At 46.4% G+C, this 22,842-nt stretch overlaps 2 protein-coding genes across 12 annotated transcripts in view; one reads left to right on the top strand and one right to left on the bottom strand.

The window, feature by feature from the left end:
* The window catches only part of RUSC2 (RUN and SH3 domain containing 2), a 59,669-nt gene extending 53,573 nt beyond the window's left edge, over positions 1 to 6,096 (top strand). For all 3 annotated transcript variants that reach the window (XM_082657592.1, XM_082657593.1, XM_082657594.1), the window contains exons 3-12: positions 111 to 740; positions 955 to 1,140; positions 1,310 to 1,450; positions 2,643 to 2,719; positions 2,931 to 3,105; positions 3,196 to 3,301; positions 3,975 to 4,021; positions 4,475 to 5,285; positions 5,379 to 5,516; positions 5,601 to 6,096. In XM_082657592.1, the coding sequence (XP_082513718.1) occupies positions 111 to 740; positions 955 to 1,140; positions 1,310 to 1,450; positions 2,643 to 2,719; positions 2,931 to 3,105; positions 3,196 to 3,301; positions 3,975 to 4,021; positions 4,475 to 5,285; positions 5,379 to 5,516; positions 5,601 to 5,802 (2,513 nt within the window). In that variant the 3' untranslated portion in view covers positions 5,803 to 6,096. The remainder of the gene's footprint in view (positions 1 to 110; positions 741 to 954; positions 1,141 to 1,309; positions 1,451 to 2,642; positions 2,720 to 2,930; positions 3,106 to 3,195; positions 3,302 to 3,974; positions 4,022 to 4,474; positions 5,286 to 5,378; positions 5,517 to 5,600) is intronic.
* A 140-nt stretch (positions 6,097 to 6,236) lies between these two features.
* On the bottom strand, positions 6,237 to 12,245 carry CIMIP2B (ciliary microtubule inner protein 2B). 9 transcript variants are annotated; one of them, XM_082657595.1, is made up of 6 exons: positions 8,258 to 12,245; positions 7,631 to 7,854; positions 7,266 to 7,542; positions 7,071 to 7,177; positions 6,797 to 6,849; positions 6,237 to 6,497 (listed from the first exon to the last, which is right to left on the bottom strand). In XM_082657595.1, exons 1-6 carry the CDS (start codon positions 8,644 to 8,646, stop codon positions 6,258 to 6,260), a joined length of 1,290 nt encoding a protein of 429 aa, XP_082513721.1. In that variant the 5' UTR covers positions 8,647 to 12,245; the 3' UTR covers positions 6,237 to 6,257. The 9 variants fall into 9 exon arrangements, 8 of the variants coding, with proteins under 8 accessions (XP_082513721.1, XP_082513722.1, XP_082513724.1 ...); XM_082657596.1 differs by having other exon boundaries at positions 6,797 to 6,994; positions 8,258 to 12,244; XM_082657598.1 differs by having other exon boundaries at positions 7,071 to 7,122; positions 7,325 to 7,542; positions 8,258 to 12,244.
* Between the last annotated feature and the right edge of the window lie 10,597 nt (positions 12,246 to 22,842).

The raw sequence follows: 22,842 nt of genomic DNA, 5'->3' as shown, positions 1-22,842 counted from the left end.
TCCTACCCCGCTCATCCCCTTTCCCCAGGGAGCGTCATCTCCTGCTTCTTGTCTTCCCCTCACGTGAGTTCAGTGTTCATCTGATTCCTTCTCCATCCCTGTTGCCGCAGGGGGTGGTGCTGAGAGCCGACCAGTCCTTCGCTACAGCAAGGAGCAGAGGCCAACCACGCTGCCCATCCAGCCCTTCGTGTTCCAGCACCACTTCCCCAAGCAGCTGGCCAAGTCCCGGGCCCTCCACAGCCTCTCCCAGCTCTACAGCCTCTCGGGCTGCACCCGTGCACCGCAGCGTGCCCCTCTGGCTGCCCCCACTGCTCAGGTCCCAGCGCACGCTCCTTCAGGGGAGCCTCAGGCATCCAGCAGCGGAGGTGCCAGGAAAGCTGGGCCTGAGCCACAAACCTCACGGCCGTCACCCCTGGGCAGCTACTCCCCCATCCGGAGTGCCGGCCCCTTTGGGCCCAGCACCGACTCTTCTGCCTCCACTTCGTGCTCCCCTCCCCCAGAGCAGACCACAGCCACAGAAAGCCCACCTCCATGGGGCCGCTCCTGTCCTCCTGCTGTCCGGCCTGCCACCTCCCAGCAGCCACAAAAGGAGCATCAGAAGATACTGACCTTGGCTGAGTACCGACTCCATGGAACAGGAAGCTTGCCTCCTCTGGGCTCCTGGAGATCTAGCCTCAGCCGGGCGGAGAGCCTGGCCCGGGGAGGTGGTGAGGGCAGCATGGCTTCCAGGCCCAATAATGGTATGAGGTTCAGTGCCTGCCCCCCACCCCACCCCAAGCAAGCTACCTCCCCGCTGAATGGTTTCTTATACTCCAGCTTGGGGTCAGAGGTTACAGTGTTTGCATCTGTGGCTAACATCCCAACCCTCATGTTTTATATGGGCCCACTGGGTGGGTATGAAATGCTGTCTTCTGACTATTTCCTGTCTCTTTTGCTAATCTGTTCTGCTTTCAGCCAACCATCTATCCCCTCAAGCACTCAAGTGGAGGGAATACAGGAGGAAGAACCCTCTAGGGCCACCTGGTCTGTCAGGGAGCCTAGACCGAAGGCCACAGGATGGTCGACTGGCCCGAAGGAACCCCATCTTTGAGTTCCCTGGCTCCCTCAGTGCTGCTGGCCATCTGAACTGCCGGCTGAATGGTGTGTGGGCCAGATCCCCAGTAAACCCAGGGCAGGCCATGCCATAGCTGGGAGGGGCTAGAGAAGGGGTCAGTCCCCAAAATCACATGGCTCAGAGGGTATGAGGCATTGAACTGAGCTGCATCTCAGAAAGAGAATTCCTTGGGATTGATTTTTCTCTTCTTTTCAGGTCAAGTAGTGAAGCCGTTACCACTGACCTGTCCTGACTTCCAAGACCCCTTTTCCTTGACTGAGAAGCCTCCAGCTGAGTTCTGTCTGTCCCCAGATGGCAACTCAGAGGCCGTTTCCATTGACCTTCTTCAGAAAAAAGGTGAATATTACTCCTAGCTCCGGACGGGAAATCTGCTATCACTACCTATTTGTGCCTGTTGCCCTACTATCTAGCCCTTCGGAATATTTCCCTGTTCTAGGACTCCAAGTGCTGGGAGGGAATTAGAGAGCACAGGTACTGGGGCAAGAGGCAGAAGTCTTTGTACTGTGGATCGTGAGTATTTGCAAGTGAGCAAGGATCCTTTATCAGATGCTTAAGAATCAGGTTTTAGTTTCCTCCCTCAGGGAGCTAAGTATAGTGAGGGAGACTCCCATGTGCTATACTGGGGGAGCTCAAGTGCTACAAGCTCTAGCGGTTTGGGTAAACATGATGGTAACATCTAATAAGGTAAGGACTGACAAGGAACCAGTCTATCTAGCAGACCTGTTTAAGTGAGATGATGGGGAGAGGATTGAGCATAACTGCGGGCCTTAGAGAAGCAGCCTGTGAAAGGGAGAAAGATGAAGCTAAAGTCCCTCGCAGAGGCAGAGTGGGGGACTCAGAGTTTAGGGAGAGGGAAGAACCTTAGGCAAGAAGGGGAATAGCCACCTTCCTCCAAGTTGGAAAGGGATTAAGAGAGGGCAGGTGGGAAGGAAGATAGTTGTAATGTAGCTCTGTCTTTTGGATGGACAGGGAAGTTGAATTCATCACCAGTGGCCTCTGTTCTCTGTGTGAAGTAGAGCCAAGGGCTTGAGAGAGGGGTCAAGATTTGGCAAGGCAACGTGAGAGCATAGCAAAGAGTGCTACAAGGCACACGTCAAAGAAGTGCTTCTCCCAGGCACTGGTGTGAGTAGCGCTGGACTTTCTCCTACAACAGCCAATAGCCTGGTTTCTCAGAGTGGAGAGGACAGATGGTTAGAGTGATCCAGGTTTGGAGCAAGAGGGCAAGGAAGTGAGGATGTTGAGTGTCTTGACAATGGAATCATTGAGGTGGGTCTCGGCAGGGAGGTGAAAATAGGAGGGGCTTGAGAACCGGGCAAAAACAGGAAGAGGCCAGGGCCTGCTGTGTGTGCAGGGACAGAGAGAGTGAGTGAGTGAGTGAGTGAGTGAGTGAGTGAGTGAGTGTGTGTGTGTGTGTGTGTGTGTGTGTGTGTGTGTGGAAGCCCTTCCCTCTTCCCACTGAGGGCTCAGTCCCAGCTGAGTTGCCCAGGGACTTGATTAGGGACCCATCACATCAAATTCTCACTTGCAGGGCTGGTGAAAGCGATTAACACGGCTGTAGACCTCATTGTGGCCCATTTTGGCACAAGCCGGGATCCTGGGGTAAAGGTAGGCAAGAAACTGTGGAGAGCTGAGCTCTACCCTGCTGACCCTCACCTATTCTCTGCTACCACCTGCCCTTGCTCTCTTGCCTCTAGAACTCAGAGTTGGGTACTTAGAGATGGGGATCGCAAGAGAAGCACCGTAAGGACTAAGAGAGTCAGAAAGGACCAAGGTCAGGCTCCAGGTGATTCCCTGTACTTCCCTACTGCATCCACAGGCAAAGCTGGGGAACAGTTCTGTGAGCCCCAATGTAGGCCACCTGGTTCTGAAGTACTTGTGCCCTGCGGTCCGGGCGGTGTTGGAGGACGGGCTCAAGGCCTTTGTGCTGGATGTCATCATCGGGCAGCGGAAGAACACCCCGTGGAGTGTGGTTGAGGCTTCCACACAGCTAGGTAAGTGCTGGCTGGCAAGATAGGGACCCCAGGCTGAATTTCAGGGTTCCAGGATTGGGCACGTGACCTCCAACTCTGGCTTCCTCCCAGGCCCATCCACCAAGGTTTTGCACGGCCTGTACAACAAAGTCAGCCAATTCCCAGAGCTCACCAGTCATACCATGCGCTTCAACGCCTTCATCCTCGGCCTGCTCAAGTGAGTGTGTGGAAATCTACAAACCACCGGTCCCCTCCCCTGGGCTCTGGCACTTCTGAAGAACCAGCTCCCTAGACTGGGTCAGAAAGGGTGGATCTGCAGGATCTTTGGCCAGGGCCCAGGCTCACTTTCTCCCCACCTAGCTACAGCCTCTCTCAGTAGGTCACTGGTCTCCCAGCAGACCCATCAGTCTCTGGCACTGATCACCAACATGGTCTTCTGCTTTTACAAATCCATAATCTGGCTCATTTGGAAATTAACCTGGTTCTCAGTTTCTTTGGATATTGTAACCCTGATCCTGTCCATTCCAGCACTGCTTCCAAATCCTGCTTGACCCAGTTCACCTTGGCACCCACATCACAGTATCCTTCTTTTCTCAAGTATGGGCCGAGGTCATCCCCTTTGGTCCTGAGCTATCCTGTCCTCTCACTCAGCAGCTGCCCTGACTTCCTGGGTCACGGGCAAGCCAACTCCATTCTAAGAGGAAGTGATTGGCTTGTGAATCACATGTTCACCCCCTCCCTATTAACCAGGTAGCATCACTGCCATAGCAGGGAGATGTTCACCTATACCTCTGCCCTGTGCGTGACCCCCCCCATATCTGTCTTCTTTGTATCTTATCATCTGGCTATATCCACACAAGACTCAACTCTCTTCACCTATCTCCCTACAGCATCCGGTCCCTGGAGTTCTGGTTTAATCACCTCTATAACCATGAAGGTAATGCTCAGAACCCTGCTCTGTCTTGCAAACTCAGCAGAGGCCAGACCTCGGAGGATCGAAAGAGGGAGGCACAGCTGTCTTTTCAGATGCTAGAAGTGGGGAGGAGAACCACACAGGCTTTCATCCTCAAGGCTTGGGCTTCTACCCAAGTCCTCTCCCAGCCTCTGCTTGTGTTAGAGCCTTGGAGTCAGCGGGATACTCAGGCAATCTGGGAGTCAGGGTGGCCAGGAACCTCTCTCCTCTGAACTCACGGCTGCCACTTAAGATTGTGGAGCTTCCGCACTGCACAACTTCAGAAGGCATCGTTTACACCGTAGTGCATCTAAGTGGCACGGCACACAGCCTGTGCAGCAGTCCACAGTGACTCCACCCAGGTTGCCTTTCACAGGCCCACCCCAGGCCGGGCTCTGCTTCTCTGTGTGGCTCAGTCCCTCTCTCTTTCTCCCCTAGATATCATCCAGACCCACTACCAGCCGTGGGGTTTCCTGAACGCGGCGCATACGGTGTGCCCTGGCCTCCTGGAGGAACTGCTGCTGCTGCTCCAGCCCCTGGCCCTCCTGCCCTTCAGCCTCGACCTACTGTTCCAGCACCGGCTGTTGCAGAGTGGGCAGCGGCAGCGGCAGCACAAGGAGCTGCTGCGGGTGTCCCAGGACTTGCTGCTGTCCGCCCACTCGACACTGCAGCTGGCCCGCTCCCGGAGCCAGGAGGGCCCTGGAGACATGGACGGGGCAGCCCGTGGGGAGCGGGTGAAGGGTGTGGGTGCCCCAGAAGGTGGAGAAGATGAGGAAGAAGACAAGGAGACAGAGGCAGCTGAGAGCTCAGGGCGTGGCAGGTGGGCCCGAAGTGGGCAGGCTGGCTGGTGGTACCAGCTCATGCAGAGCTCCCAGGTCTACATCGATGGCTCCGCTGAGGGCTCTAGGTTCCCCCGGGGTGGCAGCAATAGCAGCAGTGGCAGCAGCAGTGAGAAAAAGAAAGGGACGGGAGGTGGGGGGCCACCCCCCCGAGAGGGAGTCGTGGAGGGAGCTGAGGCCTGCCCTGCCCCTGAGGAGACCCTTGGCCGGGAGAGGGGCTGGCCTTTCTGGATGGGGAGCCCCCCTGATTCTGTACTGGCTGAGCTGAGGCGCAGCCGGGAGAGGGAGGGGCCCACTGCCCCCCCAGCAGAAAATGAGGAAGGAGCCTTAGAGCCTTCACCCGGGGTCATCAAGTGGGGACACCTCTTCGGGTCCCGAAAGGCTCAGCGGGAGGCCCGGCCCACAAACAGGTAAGAGACAGCCCCTGGTGTAGACAGACGGGCGGGGGTGCCTGCTCTAAGCCAGGGCACAGACAGAGCCAGAGCCCGGCCGCTATCCCCTAGGCTACCCTCAGACTGGCTCAGCCTGGACAAGTCCATGTTCCAGCTAGTGGCGCAAACAGTAGGTGCCCGCCGGGAGCCAGAGCCCAAGGAGGGCCTGCAGGAGCCACAGTCTCCAGCCCTGCCTTCCAGCACTCCATGGTGAGCCCTGGGAGACAGAGGGATTTGGGGGCTGGGTTTGGCCCTGGGTGGGGTTTCTCTGACCTCCATTTGTTGTTTCCCCAGCGAGGTGAAGGCACTGTGCCACTATCTGGCCACAGGCCCTGGACAGCTGAGCTTCCACAAGGGAGACATCCTGCGGGTGCTGGGGCCAGCCGGAAGAAACTGGCTGCGCTGCAGCCGTGGCCCTGACACTGGCCTGGTGCCTCTGGCCTATGTGACTTTGACCCCAACTCCAAGTCCAACCCCTGGAAGCAGCCAAAACTGAGGCCCTGTGCATGCTGGTGGCCTCAGGGACCCTCACAACCCCTAGACTCGTAGCCTGAGAGCCCTTCCCAAGCCCTCTGGCCTGGTTACAGAGAGTAGACCGAGAGCTGGGGGCCACATACCCCTGTGCTCAGTATCAATTACTCCCCCTTAACTGTCCCAGTGACCTCGTCCAGATCTCCCCCCAGGAAAGGAGGGAAGGGACGCAGCACTGGGCTGCCAGAATTTCCCCCGCCTATCTTGGCCAGCCCTCCCATGGGTACAGACAGGCATGTCCCTGTGGAGGGAGGTGACCAGAAGGCCCGTTTGTGGGGGTCCCTAGGCCAGGTGGTGAGAAGGATGGGTGACAGTATTGGGGCCAGTTCCCTGAGCCCCCAGCTTTAAGTAGGCTGTGGCCAGTGCCTGGTGGTCAGAGGAGGGAGGAGGAGCCCAGGCTCTGTTTATGTATTTATTTATTTATTTATTACACCTATTAATAAAAAAGGTGCTCGGCCTCCAAACCGTTCTCTCTTTGTGCCTTCTCCCACCCTCCAGACCATCTTTCTTCTTTGCAAAAGGATGGCTGGGATAGGATGAAAAGGAAAGAGAGAACTTGAAGTCTAGGTACCTACGCCAGGAGCTGCTTCTGGATGGTGCTGAGGCCCAGAGCATCATGGGTGAGATGCCCATATGTGCGGCCAAACTGGAACTTATACCCTGTGTGGCCAAAAGATTCTGTCATTTGTAGCCAGAGGCATAGAAAAGTTATTTCTCAGCCAGTTGCCTAGAACCTCCAAGTTATCCTTCAAAATCTGGTCCTAACTACTCCCTAGGAGCTACATCAGTTTCCTTTTCTGCCCAGTGAGAAAGCTGACCCAAGGTCCCCCCATATCTACTAGTTCCAAGCCCTAAACCACCTCCACCCATCTCTCTCTCTCTCTCTCACACACACACACACACACACACACACACAAATATTCCAGTCCCCGAAGCCTCCCTCTGGGGGCTGTCCTCACCTGGCACATAGCCCCCGTATTTAGGTACAAGGCCCAGGTTCTGAGGGTAGGTCCTGGAAAGTGAGGGGAGATGTTTAGGATCCTTCTGGGATCTGACCCCTGACTTCATCTGTCCAAATTCCTGCAGTGCCTGGTTGCTGAGCACAGGAAAGCTGGAACCGAAGAGGAAGCGAGCACGGGGCACATAACCAGTGAAGCCTAGGGGAGGGGGATACTAAGTCAGTACCTCCTGGGCACCTCCCCAGGCCTTTGGTCATTACCCACTTCCTCTCACCTGGCATGAAGAACTTGCGAGGATCTCTGTCATCCATGGAATAAGGGGAAGCCTTCTGAGGAGAAGTTGATAGAAGAAAAACAGGGCTATCAAGTTCAGCCCCTGGGCTGTAACACAAGCTCCCAGGGAGGTGAGGCTGGCGGTCTAGCCCACATCCCCTGTCCCACAGCCATGCTACACATGACCACCCCAGACCTGGCCACACAGAGGTAAGGCTCCCGCCTCGTACTCCCCATCAGCCTTCTCCGTCTCACTTGTTCCGCCTCCTGCCCCAGCTCTGGCTCCTCTTCCGTCTCTAGCTCTGCCTCCAGCTTTGGCTCTTGGTCTTTCTCCACGTCTTTCTCTCCCTTGGCCTCCTTTGGCAGCTCCTGACTCCTCTGTCGCCCATACCACTGAGTGAAATCATTCAGAGCCTCAGCCCAGACCCGGCTGCTGTTCTTGGCAAAGATGAACTGTGCCTGGGGTACAAAACCTAGGTAGGCAGGGGGCAAGGACGATTTGTTAGTGTGTGGGACCCATGTTCTGGGATGGGGGGTACCTGTTCATACCTGGGTACATACCTGTGTACCCAGGGATCATGCTGGAGCTGAGCCTTTCGTGTCCACGCCTGACAGGCAGGCTTTTCCTAGGACCCTCGGGAGATCTTGGAGGCCGGATGGGAGGCAGAAGTGTGCGGTGGGAAGGGAGCCGGCCTAGGCCAGGAGAGCCGCGAAGTAGCTGCCCAGTCATCTGCCCATAGGTCTGGCCCATGCTGAACCGAAGTAGCGGGCAGTGTCCAGTGTACCTGTAGCACAAGTCTCACCCACTCACCTCTAGAATCCCCGGCCTCACCATCCCCAGAGGCAGAAGCAGAGACCTCTGAAGCCCTGATCTCTTCTGGACTCAGCTGTGTATATATTTGGAGCAGGCGTTTCTTAGTTCTCTGTCTGGGTTTTCAACCCTTCCCCTCTGCTGCTACCCTGTTACCATGGAGAGCACAACACAAAGCTTCATAGCAGGCCCGGCTACTACTGTTCCCTTGCTTTTCCTTTTCCATCCAACATCATAGACATCCCAGCCATAAGCCTCCCATACCAGAATGTCCACCTGGCCCCCAAGGCCGAGGTGGCACAACTCTGCCACCTTTTACACCCTTTTACACCCCTGTTCCCAGAAGCAAACACGTGTGCTCTGGGCAGAAGTCTTACCCTGGGATATAATGAGGGTTCTGAGGGTTCAGCCCTGGTATGAAGGTGCTAGCCATAGCCTTGGGAACCCAGGCGAAGTTCCCTTCGTTTCTCTGAGCCGTTTCTCTGAGCTGAGCTCCTGGGCTGTGTGTGCTGACTGTGTCAAGGGCTGGGAGGCCGAGCCAGAGGCAGGAGGTGGGGCTTGGGGAGGAGAGAGGGGTTGGGGCACTAGTGTGATGGCTGTCAGGGCCCGGGCCGCAGGGGAGTAGAGGCTCACTGGTCCGTCCACTCCGGATCAAGGGCAGCCCTGCCACCTGGGGGCAGGGAGAAGGCCGCGTACAGCCTTGCCACTGCAGAACCAAAGGAAGCCCTGAAGTGGCAGGTGGGGGAGCAAAAACTGACAGGCCCATTGAGCTCTGTCTCGAAAGAGGGCCCTGCCTTCCTAAGCCCCTCTCTGAGCACCTGCCTGAGGAGGTGTGGATTGTACGCTCTGTGAGTCTTGGTTGAAGGTGATGGAATTCCTAGGAAAGCCCAGGGGGGAGGTGATAGGGAGAAAAGGAACCTAAAGACCTCTAGGCAGTGACATTGTTTATTTTCAGTAACGTAAGGACAAGAATTACTACTATAATCCGGATCATCATCCATTCAACAAATATGCCGTGCTCTGCCAGGCATGCCGTACAGGGGCAGAACGTCATTTAGTATCTCTGAACCCTACTATCCTCATTTATAAAATGCAGGTGCTGCTGTTGTGAGGCTCAGATTAATGTATGCAGATGTGCTTTGTAACAAACACCTTGAAGCCAGAATGGTGGGGTAGGGGAAAGGGCACAGGCGTGAAGTCAGGCAGCCATGGGCTCCTAACAGCTTGTGAGCTTGAGCCGACCTTACCTTCTCTGAGCAGGTGGCTTCTTCTGAACCTGAAATCCCTAAACTCTTAACATGAAGGTTAAAATAGCCTAACCTACCAAGGTGGTGTCAAAAATAAAGTCAGATAGTGTGTGTGAAAGAACTTACCCCAGCACCTGGCACGCAGCTGCTAAAACTTAATTTCCTTTCCTATTGTTTAGTATCGTCTCTAAGCGTCTAACACAAATGGGAGATCAATGGATGGTTAGTAAATTCAGGGGTTACAGGTTTTCTCACTGGGGGGGTTCAAGGGAAGGAGATATGAAGGTAATGTTGAGGTTTAATGAGGGGGCAAATTAGAATTTGTTAAGAAAACAATTCAGATCCTAAGAGCAGTACAGACCAGGAAAAAGATGCGGGGAGGGGAGCATGATTAGAACTTTACGGCTGGTTCAGGGCCAGGCTGGTCCACCTTTCCAGGACGCAGAGCCTCTGCTCTCCTCCCCACGCCTGACTGTGCCAGTGCCTGGGCTAACCCAGCATGTGTCACTGACTTCTTGGGAATTGCACAAGAGGGGCCCAAAGAATACATTTCATGCTCCTCAGTGTTCTGCCAAGAACACTTGGTATGTGTCACTTAGAGCTAGAGTTAGAGAGGACTTGGCTCCCAGGAAATATGCTAGAGTGAGGGTGGGAGCTGAGGGGAGAGCCCAGAAGAGCAGGAATATGTCAAGGCTAACAACCTGGACTTCTGGATTCTGTAACAGACACTGTTGGTTGCACACTTCATACCTATTCCCTACCCCCGTCTCCCTTCTTCCTAACAGAACTTTAATTTTGTTCTGCCAAGCAGTCAGGAACTTCAGGGAAGCTGGAGCCAGCCGTAGGAATGAGTCTGGATTAGTCTAAGCCCATCATAGTAGTCCCATTCCCCTTGCCAGTGACTGGTTAGGCATGGGCTTGTGGCAACCTGGACAGTATGAGGGCAAGTCTGCTGGGGTGAAGGAGTGTCCTGGGAAGAGTTTCTTTGCTCTTAAAAAGATGCACAACAAATTAGACAAAGAGAGATGGACAAGAAGGAATGATGTCTTTTCCTGCCTCTAGAAATTCTGTGGATGTGATGCTGGAACCTTGGCAGGCATCATGAAACCTGTGGAAAGCTAAGCTAACCTGGGAACAAAGCCTGAATCCATGCAGGGTGGATGGCAGAATAGCAAGGCCTGGGTCCTTGATGGTAATGTTGAGCCTCTGACTTAACCAACCTTCTTATGAAATAATTTCATTATTGTTAAGGCCACTTTAAGTTTTCTTTTACTTAGAGCCAAAGGCGTCATAATATAAAAGTAAAACAAAACAAAACAAAAACACTAGTTCTAAAAACAAAAACAAAACGCTAGTTCTAATCCTAGTCACTAGAGATACAGACCCTGGCCAAATTCATCTCATCAGCCCTCAGTTTTCTCATCTATAAAATGGGTAAACTAATGTTACTACCTCATTGAGCAGGATATGGTAGATGAGATGATGCAAAAAGAGCAGCTGGCCCAGTGTCTAACTTGCTAATAAGTAAATAGCAATTCATTGTGTTTAGTTAGAATTTGGTAGGATGGGAGAAAAGAAAAAAGTAGTAAGACTGGGAGTTCGGGGGAAAGAATCTGTGAAGTTGAGAAATGGAAAGGTTAGAATTTAAAATTGGGATGTAGATTAAGATGCAGGGACTGGAACAATTTCTGCAGAAAAGACCATGGCAGCTAGAATCTGGGTAAGAGTTAATATAAGTTAGGAAACAAATTATAATTAGTCTTAGATTCATGGTTTGTGAAGAAACAGCTCACTGTTCTTGGTGAAATGGCTTGTTACTATTATTGTTTCCATCTGTGTAAAGAGTATTTCTAAATCCCTGAAGATTGGAAGGACATTCTAACCTGGGAAAGGAGTGGAAGAGCTAGCTGAGGGGCCTGTAGGAATGCTCATTGCCTTGGTGCCTCCTTCCGAGGGACAGTCATGGTAACCTACCCACAACTTGTTCCTGACGACAGCTGCCACACCCAGCGGCCAGTGTTGGATGTGGCAGCAGAGAAATGTTTCGCTGGGATTACACCCATCTACAAGATGAAGGTCCAGTTAGGAAAGTAACGACAGTGCCCTGCTCACTCCACACAGCCTGCTGGGTCTCCCAAATGGCAGTCTACAACTCTCTTGTGCTCTGCCTTTGATCTGACCGGGAATTGCTGTAAAATTTCATGTAAATAAATACAAATAGCGAATCGTGTCGTACACCTGAAACTAATATAATGGTATGTGTTAACTATATCTCAATTTTTAAAAATCAGGATATTTATCAGCCAAAAAATTTTCACATAGATCCCAGATCAATCACTTGATTGTACGTCAGTACTGGGCAAGCATAAATCCCCTCTATGAGGATGAATTAAAAGAAAATCATGAGACCTTTGGAAAAAGTTCCTCAGATCAAGAGACAACCAAAATTGAAACAAAAAGTGAAAAGAATGAACTCCAAAAGATTACATACAACATAACACCCTTTAAAATTAAAATATATAGATGCGATAAAACTACATAAACAGGAAAGCAAGGTAATGATGAACATGAGTTTAGTTGCTTACCTCGCATGGAAGTGAGACAGTGGAGGGGGATGAGACCATACGTGTAGATGTACGTTATTGTCAAGGTCCCAGTTTTTGTTTGGGATGGTGATTTCATAAATGCTTATTATTACACATTCGAATGAATTAATTAATTAAACCATGGGCCAATGATTAAAGTGTATCATAAATCAAGGATTATGAAAACCCAAATCTGTGCAGTTGACATCCAAAGAGGTGGAATGGGGTGGGGTTGGGGAGAATCCAAATAGACATGATCAGAAACAGTGGTATTGATAAGACTTGAATATACTTTCTGGTTTTAGTGCTCAAGAAGTCAAAATATTAAAGAAGAACAGAATCTGAACAAGGATGATTTATTAGCTACACACAGGGAAATTTAAAAACTGGCCATAGTCTAGTCCTGCCTAACAGAGCAGGCTTGCTTAGTCTTTGAGCCTCAGTTTCCACATCTGTAAAATGAAAGAGATGCACTGGATTGTTATTAAGATTCCTTCTAGTTCCTACTCCCTTCTCTATTTGCCAATGCAAATATTATATGGGTTTTAAACATATATACATATTATTTTACATTTTTATGTATACATATTTATCTTACATTTTATATTCATATTTATGTATTATAAAATATATACATATATGATTTTCTTAAATAGCAGAATCTTTGATGTGCTTTTAGTCATTTTTTTAATTGAAGTATAGTTGATTTATAATGTGTTAATTACTGCTGTACAGCAAAGTGACTCAGTTATATATACATTATTTTTCATATTCTTTTCCATCATGGTTTATCACAGGATATTAAATATAGTTCCCTGTGCTAGACAGTAGGACCTTGTTTATCCATTCTATATATACCAGTTTGCATCTGCTAATTAGAGTCATTTCTAAACGCAACTATATTTTTAAAGTTTCATACTTTAAAATGTGCATGTGTAGGGCTTCCCTGGTGGCTCAGTGGTTGAGAGTCTGCCTGCCGATGCAGGGGACACGGGTTCGTGCCCCGGTCCGGGAAGATCCCACATGCCGCTGAGCGGCTAGGCCCGTGAGCCATGGCCGCTGAGCCTGCACGTCCGGAGCCTGTGCTCCGCAACGGGAGAGGCCACAACAGTGAGAGGCCCGCGTACCGGAAAAAAAAAAAATGTGCATGTGCCTCCTAGGATGCAGCTCCAAATGAGCCTTATTCAACTTATAAATTTTCCTGAAAACAGGCCACTATCTGGATATCACTGCTCTGAGCATAGAGGATGGATCAAAGCAAAGGAAATGGCAGAATCTCTTTCTGGTGTTTTTACACGTATAACATTCTTCAAATCCACAGCACCAGTTTTTTGGGTTTTTTAAATAAATTTATTACTTATTTATTTTTGTGTTCATTGGGTCTTCATTGCTGCGCTGCGGGCTTTCTCTAGTTGCGGTGAGCGGGGGCTATTCTTCGTTGCTGTGCGCGGGCTTCTCATTGCAGTGGCCTCTCTTGTTGCGGAGCAGGGGCTCTAGGCTCGCGGACTCTAGAGCACAGGCTCAGTAGTTGTGGTGCACGGGCTTAGTTGCTCACGGCATTTGGGATCTTCCCAGACCAGGGCTCAAACCCATGTGCCCTGCATTGCCAGGCGGATTCTTAACCACTGCGCCACCAGCCAAGTCCCTCCACTAACTTTCATTAACCATCTCAGCCAGGTAATTACCTTCTGGTCACTACAGAGATGAATAGATGAATAAGATATAATTCTTGACCTCAGTGATTTTACAATTTTAAAGAGGAGTGAGAGCTACAGAGAAAATCAGTATAAACACCACAATGTAGATTTAAACAAAAACAACTGACTTTATAATAGGCCACAAAGAAAAATCTCAAAAATCCCAACAAGTACAAATAAACCACATTTTCTCACACGAACACAACAAACCTGTAAATAAAAAACAAAAATTAGGTTAACCAAGCAAACAAAAAACCCCAATTGCCTCTAAATTCAGCTTTGATTGAATTCTCATTTATTTCTAAAAAATGGTGTATAATCACTCTTCTTTTCTTTGCCCCAAGTTAAGAGAGCATTTAAAAATTGTCTAAATGTTGGGCAATTTTTAGCCTCAAGTGTATACTGGCATCACGACTAAGGACATAGGCTTAATCCTAGATCCATCACTTAACTAACTGTACAATCTTAGGTAAATTAGTAAACCTCTCTGAATCTCTTTTTCCCTCATCTATGAAATGAGAATGGTAATACTGTAAGGATTAATTTAAATGGTATATGTAACACAGAATAGTTATTGGTACCTAATAAACTGTCAAAATTATCATTAAACAAGTGTTCCAGTAGGAGCCATTTTTGTTACAAGAAACAACTGTCTACTTCTGCTGGCCCAAGTATAGCAAGTACAGAGGAAGAGAGGTTATCGTAAGGATGAATTAGATTTCATCAGTGTCCAAGGAAAGGACTCTATAGCCTGCTTTATAGCCAGGCCTCATGGAAACTGAAATTGAGAACTTGAAAGCTAACAGGAGCTAAGGCAGTTATTTTCGCTCTTTTCTCCTTGAGGCCATGTGCTTCCCCCTGCACATCTGCTCAATCTCTCTCTCTCTTTTTTTTTTTTTTTTTTTTTTTTTTTTTGCGGTACGTGGGCCTCTCACTGTTGTGGCCTCTCCCGTTGCGGAGAGGAGTTCGTTTCCTGATGAGCCACATGCACACCGGAGTTATGATGTGGCAGACACATCCATTTGGGAAGGGGAGAGAATGGGGAGGGGGCAGAGGAGAGGAGACGTGAGGAGAGGGAGAGGGAAAGAAGGGAGAGAAGGAGGGAGGGAGGGAGAAGAAGAGAGAGAATGAGAGCATAAGAAAGAGAGAGAGGGATTCCCTGGTGAAGCAGTGGTTGAGAGTCCGCCTGCCGATGCAGGGGACACGGGTTCATGCCCCGGTCCGGGAAGATCCCACATGCCGCGGAGCGGCTGGGCCCGTGAGCCATGGCCGCTGAGCCTGCGCGTCCGGAGCCTGTGCTCCGCAACGGGAGAGGCCACAACAGTGAGAGGCCCGCGTACCACAAAAAAAAAAAAAAAAAAAGAATACTAGCTGAAACTCTATATAACTAAACCAGAAAATCTCACTGAGATTAAAATTGTGTAGGAAAATATAAATCAAAATCAACCCAAGTGATACAGAATATCTGAAAATAAAATAACAACCATAGAAGAAATTGAAAAAGCGGTCAAATAGTTGCCACCTACCAGAAGACCCACACTACACTTAATTTACAAAATTAGTATGAATTTAATTCAAGACCTAACAAACCTCATACAAGTCTTACAACAGATGAAGAATCTAAATGAAACATCAAGCCAGGAATAGCACGTAGCAAGATGGTCTTCTTTCCTTGAATCCAGTAATAGTTACCACTAAATGATCACAGCCCACTTTCTGAGACCTCCCAAGGCTCTGCAAGACAGCATATCTTTAGTGATTTCTGCCAGAGGTTCAGAATGAGGGGAATGCTGGCAAATGTCCTGCTCTTTGTCACCCCTGAGTTGACAGCTCAATAAGGGCAGATACCTTGTCTATCTTGTTCACAGTTGTAGCCCCAGCATCAAGCACAGGTGTCTGGCGCATAATATAAGCTAAACAAATCTAGCAATATTGTAAAGGAATAACATTCATTAAAACTAGTAGGATGTATTTCAGGACTGCAACAGTGATTAAAATAGAAACTCTTTCTATTAATGTAATTAACATGAATAAACCAAAGGAAATAAAAGCCATTTGATCACCCTGACAGATGCTGAGGAAATCTTTCATAAAATTAAATACCCATTTGTTATTTTTTAAAGGATTTTTAGTAAACCAGGAATATAAACATGATAAAGAATACTTGAAATGAACAACCAATATCAAACTACATCAAAGAGAGAAGCCAGAGCCAGGATTGGCAAACGGGTCTTATGCGTTGTACTAAATCCAATTAATTGTAGTCACTTATGGGAATGTTACTGTGAGGTTTCTGAAATAGGGTCATGGCTTAGCAGGAAAAAGTGCTAAGGATTAGCTATGTTTGCCCTGAGCATAAGATGGATGCTAGCGTGTAGAGTTGATAATCCTTCACTTTAGGCAATCTTAAAAAAGTCAGAACCAAGACAAGACTGCACTATCACCTTTATTATTCAACATTGTTCTACATATGGTCTAGACAGCGCATGAAACAAAAATAAGGACAGTTACCCTTGAACAATGTAAGTTTGAACTGCACAGGTCCACTTACACGTGGACTTTTTTTTTTAATAAATATTACAGTACTACAGATAAGTGGCTGGTTGAATTCATGATGCAGAACTGCAGATATGGAGGGTGGACTATGGGACTTAAGCATCCTCGAATTTTGATATCTCTGGCAGGTCCTGGAACCAACCCCCTAACCCCCCAACCCCCTCCCCCTTCCCCCCTCAGATACCAAAGTCTCATTGTAATAAGATATAAATGTTGGAAAGGAAGAAAAAGTTTACTTGCTTAACTACAAAACCCAGAGAAGTAACCGAAAAACAGCAAGAACTAATAAGAGTATTATCAAATGAAAAATATATTCAAATATTAATAGCTTTCATATTAGCCAGCATTACTGGTTAGATGACACATTGGAGGACTTGCGCTTCCAGCATTATGGCAGAATAGGTGTTCTTCGAGGATTATCTAAAGCAAATCAACTATATATGGTATAGGTCATTGTGCGTTTGTCTTTCAATAATTTGACTAAATTGTAATCCCTAGAGCAACTACTAAGAATGTAATTAAAATATATGTTTAAAAAACAGAAAAACTAGAATGGTATGCTAAAAAATATATTTATTTAAACCAAAAGAAGGCAGTAAAGAAGGAACAGAGGAACAAAACAAAACAAAAAAGACATGAGACAATGAAAACATACGTCCACACAAAAAACGTGTACATGATTGTTCATAGGAGCGTCATTAATGATAACCAAAAAGTAGAAACAACCCAAATGGCCATCAACTGATGAGTAGATAAATAAACATGGTATATTCATACAGTGGAATATTATTCAGAAACGAAAAAAGAATGAAGTACTGCTACATGCTATAACATGCATGAACCTTGAAAACATTACACTAAGTAAAAGCAAGATAAAAGAGACCATATATTGTATGACTCCATACATGAAATGTCCAGAAGAGGCAAATCTATAAAATCAGAAAGTGAATTCATGGCGCCTAGGGCTGGAGGTAAGGGAGTTTTGTGTGGTGGTGGGTGTGGATACAGAGATTGACTGCTAATGGACATGAGGTTTCTCCTTGGTGATGAAAATATTCTAGAATTGATTGTGGTGATATTTGCACAACTCTGAATATAATAAAAACCACTGAATTATAAACTTTAAATGGGTGAATTATATCTCAATATAAAGCTGCTTAAAAAATAAAATTATAGGGACTTTCCTGGTGGCGCAGCGGTTAAGAATCTGCCTGCCAATGCAGGGGACATGGGTTTGAGCCCTGGTGTAGGGAGATCCCACAAGCCGCGAAGTAACTAAGCCCGTGTGCCACAACTACTGAGCCTGTGCTCTAGAGCCCGCGAGCCACAACTGCTGAGCCCGCGTGCCATAACTACTGCAGCCCTCACGCCTAGAGCCTGTGTTCTGCAACAAGAGAAGCCACCACAATGAGAAGCCTGCGCACCACAACAAAGAGTAGCCCCTGCTCGCCACAACTAGAGAAAGCCCACGTGCAGCAACGAAGACCCAACGCAGCCAAAAAATAAGTAAATAAATTTATATAAAAATTTTTTTAAATAAAATTGCAAAATGCAAAGAAAAGCAACCCAAATCTAATAATGTAAAAAAAAAGAGAGAAAGAAAGGAAGGCAGGGAGGGAGGGATGTTAGGAGAGAGGGAGGAAGGATGGAAGGGGGAAGGAAGGATACATCAAGATCAAGTTGGGTTTATTCTATAAATGCAAAGTTGGTTTAACATTAGACAGTGAATATAATGTACCATTTCTTAGAAATCTTTTTCCCCTTCCTACCACCACCTCTATAGATGGTATACTTTGGGCTTGGCCATATGGCTTGCTTTGGCCATTGGAATGTTGATAGACATGATGTGACCCAAAGACATGAAGAGCAGTTGCAAAACTGCTCCTGTCTCGCTCTTCTTCCATCACCACGGCAAGAACATGCCTAGGCTATCCTGCTGGTCCCAGGAGGAGTGAGAGACAGATGGAGCACAGCTAAACCATGTGGCCAATCCTAGTTTAGAATGCTGACCCCAGTCAAACCACAGATTTCTGAGAATAAATAACTGTTTTATGCCACTGAGTTTTTTTTTAATTTTACTGTAGTTGATTTACAATGCAATGTTGTGTTAATTTCTGCTCTATAGCAAAGTGACTCAGTTATATATATATATATATATATATATATATATTCTTTTTCATACTCCTTTCCATTATGGCTTATCACAAGATATTGAATATAGTTCCCTGTGCTATACAGTAGGACCTTTTTGTTTATCCATTCTATATATAATAGTTTGCATCTGCTAACCCCAAACTCCCAATCCTTCCTTCCCCCAACTCCCCTTGGCAACCACAAGTCTATTCTCTATGTCTGTGAGTCTGTTTCTGTTTCGTAGATAAGTTCATTTGTGTCATTTTTTAGATTCCACATATAAGTGATATCATAAGTCTTTCTCTGTCTGACTTACTTCACTTAGTATGATAATCTCTAGGTCCATCCATGCAGCTGCAAGTGTATGCCACTGAGTTTTGACATGGCTAGTTACATGGCACTTCTGTGATAGTAGCTGATTGGTATTGGTAGCTACAAAAAAACCTACAGTTAACATAAAACTTAATAGTGAAACATTAAAAGCATTCTTTTAAAGATCAAGAACAAGCACGAGTGTCTACTACCACTACTTCACTCAACATTGTATTGACGGTCTTAAGCAAAGGAATAGAAAGCAAAGGTATAAATACTAGAAAACTATAGGAATGATTTTGGATTTGATTCTCAGTGAGGTGAGAGGTTTTGAGCAGAGTGACAAAATGATTCAACTTACACTTTAAAAGGGTATTCGGGCTACTGTGTAGAGAATAGGCTGCAAGGAGACAAAGGCATAGCAGAGAGACTATAAAGGAGGCTATTGCAACAACCCAGGCAAGAGACAGTGGTGGCTTAGATTGGGTTAGAGGCAGTGGAAATGTCAGAAGTGGTCAGGTTACGGATAGATTTCAAACGTAGAACATACACAAATTACTGATGGGCTGGACATAGGATAGAGAGAATGAGAGGAATCAAGGATAACTCTAAATTGTCTTGCCTGGGTACCTAATAGGCTGCATTTATTGGGATGGGGAAACCTTAGAGAAAAGCTGGGGAAGAGGGGGAGGATTCAAGAGCTCTGTTTTGTACCCATCGAATTTGAAAAGCCAACTAGATATCCAACTAGACATGATAAATAAGCAATTGAATACGGGAGTCTAGATTTCAGAAGAGAGGTTGAGGTGGAGAAAAATGGGAGTCATTAGGGTATAAATAGAATTTAAAGCCTTGAAGTTAGGCCTTCCCTGGTGGCGCAGTGGTTAAGAATCCTCCTGCCAATGCAGGGGACAAGGGTTCGAGCCCTAGTCTGGGAAGATCCCACATGCCGCGGAGCAACTAAGCCCATGCGCCACAACTACTGAGCCCACATGCCACAACTACTGAAGCCCGTGTGCCTAGAGCCCGTGCTCCGCAACAAGAGAAGCCACCACAATGAGAAGCCTGCTCACTGCAACAAAAAGTAGACCCTGCTCACCGCAGCTAGAGAAAGCCCATGCACAGCAATGAAGACCCAATGCAGCCAAAAATTAATAACATAAATAAATTTTAAAAAAAAAGATATGGTGGAGGGGACTGTTTTGAAAAGAATACGTTATCAATATATTCATTTAACTGCTCTTCCTAAGGTTAAATAACTTTATATCCCTAGTACCCATATTGTGGTCTCTAAATACCATTTCTAACTGAAAGGACCATGAATCATTGGAAAAAATAGCTGATACCAGCTCCGGTCTAGGAATGCACAAAATGAGCCTGGAACATTTTATTATATCAAATCCAAGAGACCTTAAGGGAGGGTTTCTTAAAGGTCATGTCAAAAGGACTCAGGAGCCAACTTGAATAAGTGTCCAGTGGCCAAAAAAGGACAATTTAAGAATCAAAAATGAATTTTTTAATTGCCAATGATTGAGGCACATCATATATGTGTTAAATTATGAGTTCATGATGGTACTAAAAAAAGCAAACCTCATTGGTCACTGTTGGAGGATGCTTCAGAACCAACTCACTACTTGAGAAGCTGGTACTATAAAAGGGAAACAATCAAGCATTTTTCGTGCCTTTCCCACATAAAATATATCTCTGAGGAGCAAATAGTTTAACGTGGATAAGTTTCTCTTTGTAGAGGTATTCTACCTAATAAAGAAGGAAGGACAGAATGAGAATGTTATTTTTGAATTCCTATATTAATGAACCTAGACCAGTGGTTCTCAATCAGGGACAATTTTGCCCCCAGGGGGACAACGGACAATGTCTAGAGACATTTTTGGTCATCGCAAATGCGGGAGTTGCTACTGACATCCAGTGGCTAGAGGCCAGGGATGCTACTGCTAAACATCTCTGCAATGCACAGGACAGCCCCCTACTATAAAGAATTTATCCAGTCCAAAATGTCAATAGTGCCACATTTGACAAACTCTGGTCTAGACAATGATTATCATCAGTTACTAACATCACAAAAAGACCACCACTGTATACCTCATGATAAGTGTTAAACCACCCACAAATTAGTTTTGCCAAAATAATCAAATATAAACCTAATTGACCCTAACTACCAATTTACTGGAAATACAGGGGACTGAAGAAATGCTAAATCACACTAGAAGCTCAGCAAAATTCAGACTCTGAGAAACTCTACAGGACAAATGCCCTGGTTTCTTTAAAAAAAAAAAAAGGCAAAAAAGATAGTGGATGGAGTTAAAGATGTAAGAAACATATCAGCTTCAAAGCATGAACCTTATTTAGATTTTGATTCAACTTAACAATTTTTTAAAACTAAGTATAATTCAACAGGGGAAATATGAACAACGAGATACTGGATGATATTAAGGGATTTTTTTTTAGGTGTGACATGGTACTGTGATTTTGTTTTAAAGAAGAAACCTTATCTTTTAGAGGTAACACACTGAAATATTTATTGATGAAATGAAATAATATCAGAAATATGCACCAAATAACTGGGTAGGGGGAAAGAGCAGGAGTATAGATGAAACAAGATTGCCCATGAATTGATTATTGGAGGATCACTGGCATAGAAGTTACATAAAAGCAGATACTTTCACCTCGGCCTGGTCACTTATGGCAACAGTATAACTGAGGCATGGGTGATTTTGAACAATGGGTCTCCAACAAAATGGTCTTACCCAAGGTAAATAAGGGTTCATTGTTCTATATGTTCTTCTTTTTTTCACGTTTGACATTTTCTATCATAAAAAGTTTGAAAAAACAACAACAAAAGGATCTTCTAGTAGCCTGACTCAAGGAACATTTAAAACTCATCTTAGCACACCCCTCTGCACTATTTAATACTGTTCATTGTTCCACTTTTCCTAAACTCTCCATTCCTTGGATTCCACTTGCCACCAGTGTTCTTTTGTTTTGTTTTTTGTTTTGGCTGTGTCAGGTCTTCGTTGAGGTACGCAGGGTCTTCATTGAGGCATGCGGGATCTTTCACTGCAGCGTGGGCTCTTCGCTGAGATGCATGGGCTTCTCTCTACTTGTGGCGTGCAGGTTTTTCTTTCTCTAGTTGTGGCGCACGGGCTCCAGGGCGCGTGGGCTCAGTACTTGTAGATGTGGGATCTTAGTTCCCTGACCAGGGATGGAACCCGCGTCCCCTGCATTGGAAGGCGGATTCTTTACCACTGGACCACCAGGGAAGTCCCGCCACTATTTTTTAAATCAGTGGACTTGAAAAGTATTCAGACATTCAGATGGATGCACAGATATATTGCTAGTTCAGTCATAGACTGGAGTTTGCATATTGTAATGTAAATATGTCAACTCTATTCTAAACAGTTTTATTATGACTTTAGTTAAATAAAAAAGGTTGTAAAATGTGATGTGTATACTGTATGTGTACTTCTTAAAACAGGTAAAATCCTGACCCTTTCATACACAGGTTTGAATTTGAAATTACATTATAAACACTTATGCTTTATTGTTCTAAATAAAGAATTTTACACACTCTCAAAAAAAAAATTCTCTTCCTATATTTCAGCATGTTTCTTGTGTCTCCTTCATGGACTTCATCCACCCACACTTTAATACTGTTGGTGTTCCCTAGAAGTCCATTGTCAGCCTATCTCTCCTTCCCTACTTGGATAATGGCAACCACCTTCAGTTTTCTTTACCATCACATCACCCCTTCGTTCATGGCAATCACCTACCTCCCCCACCCCCAACCTTTCCTCCTCCTGGATTCTTTATCTCAGTTGATACTCAGTCATCTAAGCTAGAAACTTTAAAATTATCCTGGCTGATGCTCTTTCTCTCTACAGGACTGACTGACTTTGGATACTGATCAATCAAGTCTTCCCATTCTAGGTGATTGTTTCCTCCTCCCCTTCCCCATTATCCCTACCCTAGTTCAGTCCTCATCCTCTCCTCACCAGAAGCATTGTCAGCACCTCTTTCCTAATTAGTCTCCCTGCCTCCATACAACCACAATAATCTGTCTAAAACAGGAACCTGGCTCCTCTGCTTAGAATTACTATTACCAGCTATAGATATTCTCAAACTTGGGTAAAGGGTCAGACACGAGTCGATTAAATTATTCTATTACTTAAACAAAAGGAGGCATAAATTCCTAATGTTTACAGATCTTATACGACTATAGAAAACAAACTTACAAATTACATAGTTGTAGATGTTAACACTTAATGTGATGAATGAGCTTGTTTTGCTGAGACTCTAACTCTCTACAAACATGGGACAGGACTCTGTCAGAAGGCGGTCACCCACACGGACGCGGACTGTGCAATTAATTTTCCTTTTAGCTTACCACAGAAATAGAAATATAGTACTTTAGAAT

This window comes from Grampus griseus, assembly GCF_964374135.1.
Source record: "Grampus griseus genome assembly, chromosome: 6".
NCBI classification, from domain to species: Eukaryota; Metazoa; Chordata; class Mammalia; order Artiodactyla; family Delphinidae; genus Grampus; species Grampus griseus.
This window is presented reverse-complemented; position numbering and strand designations above follow the sequence as displayed.

Coding starts and splice junctions, on each gene's coding strand:
- CIMIP2B (XM_082657595.1), bottom strand. CDS start 8,646: ATGGGCCTGTCAGTTTTTGCTCCCCCACCTGCCACTTCAGGGCTTCCT. Junction 7,855..8,257: donor AACCCTCATTATATCCCAGG/GTAAGACTTCTG, acceptor CTTGTGCTACAG/GTACACTGGACACTGCCCGC. Junction 6,850..7,070: donor TCGCAAGTTCTTCATGCCAG/GTGAGAGGAAGT, acceptor CTCACTTTCCAG/GACCTACCCTCAGAACCTGG.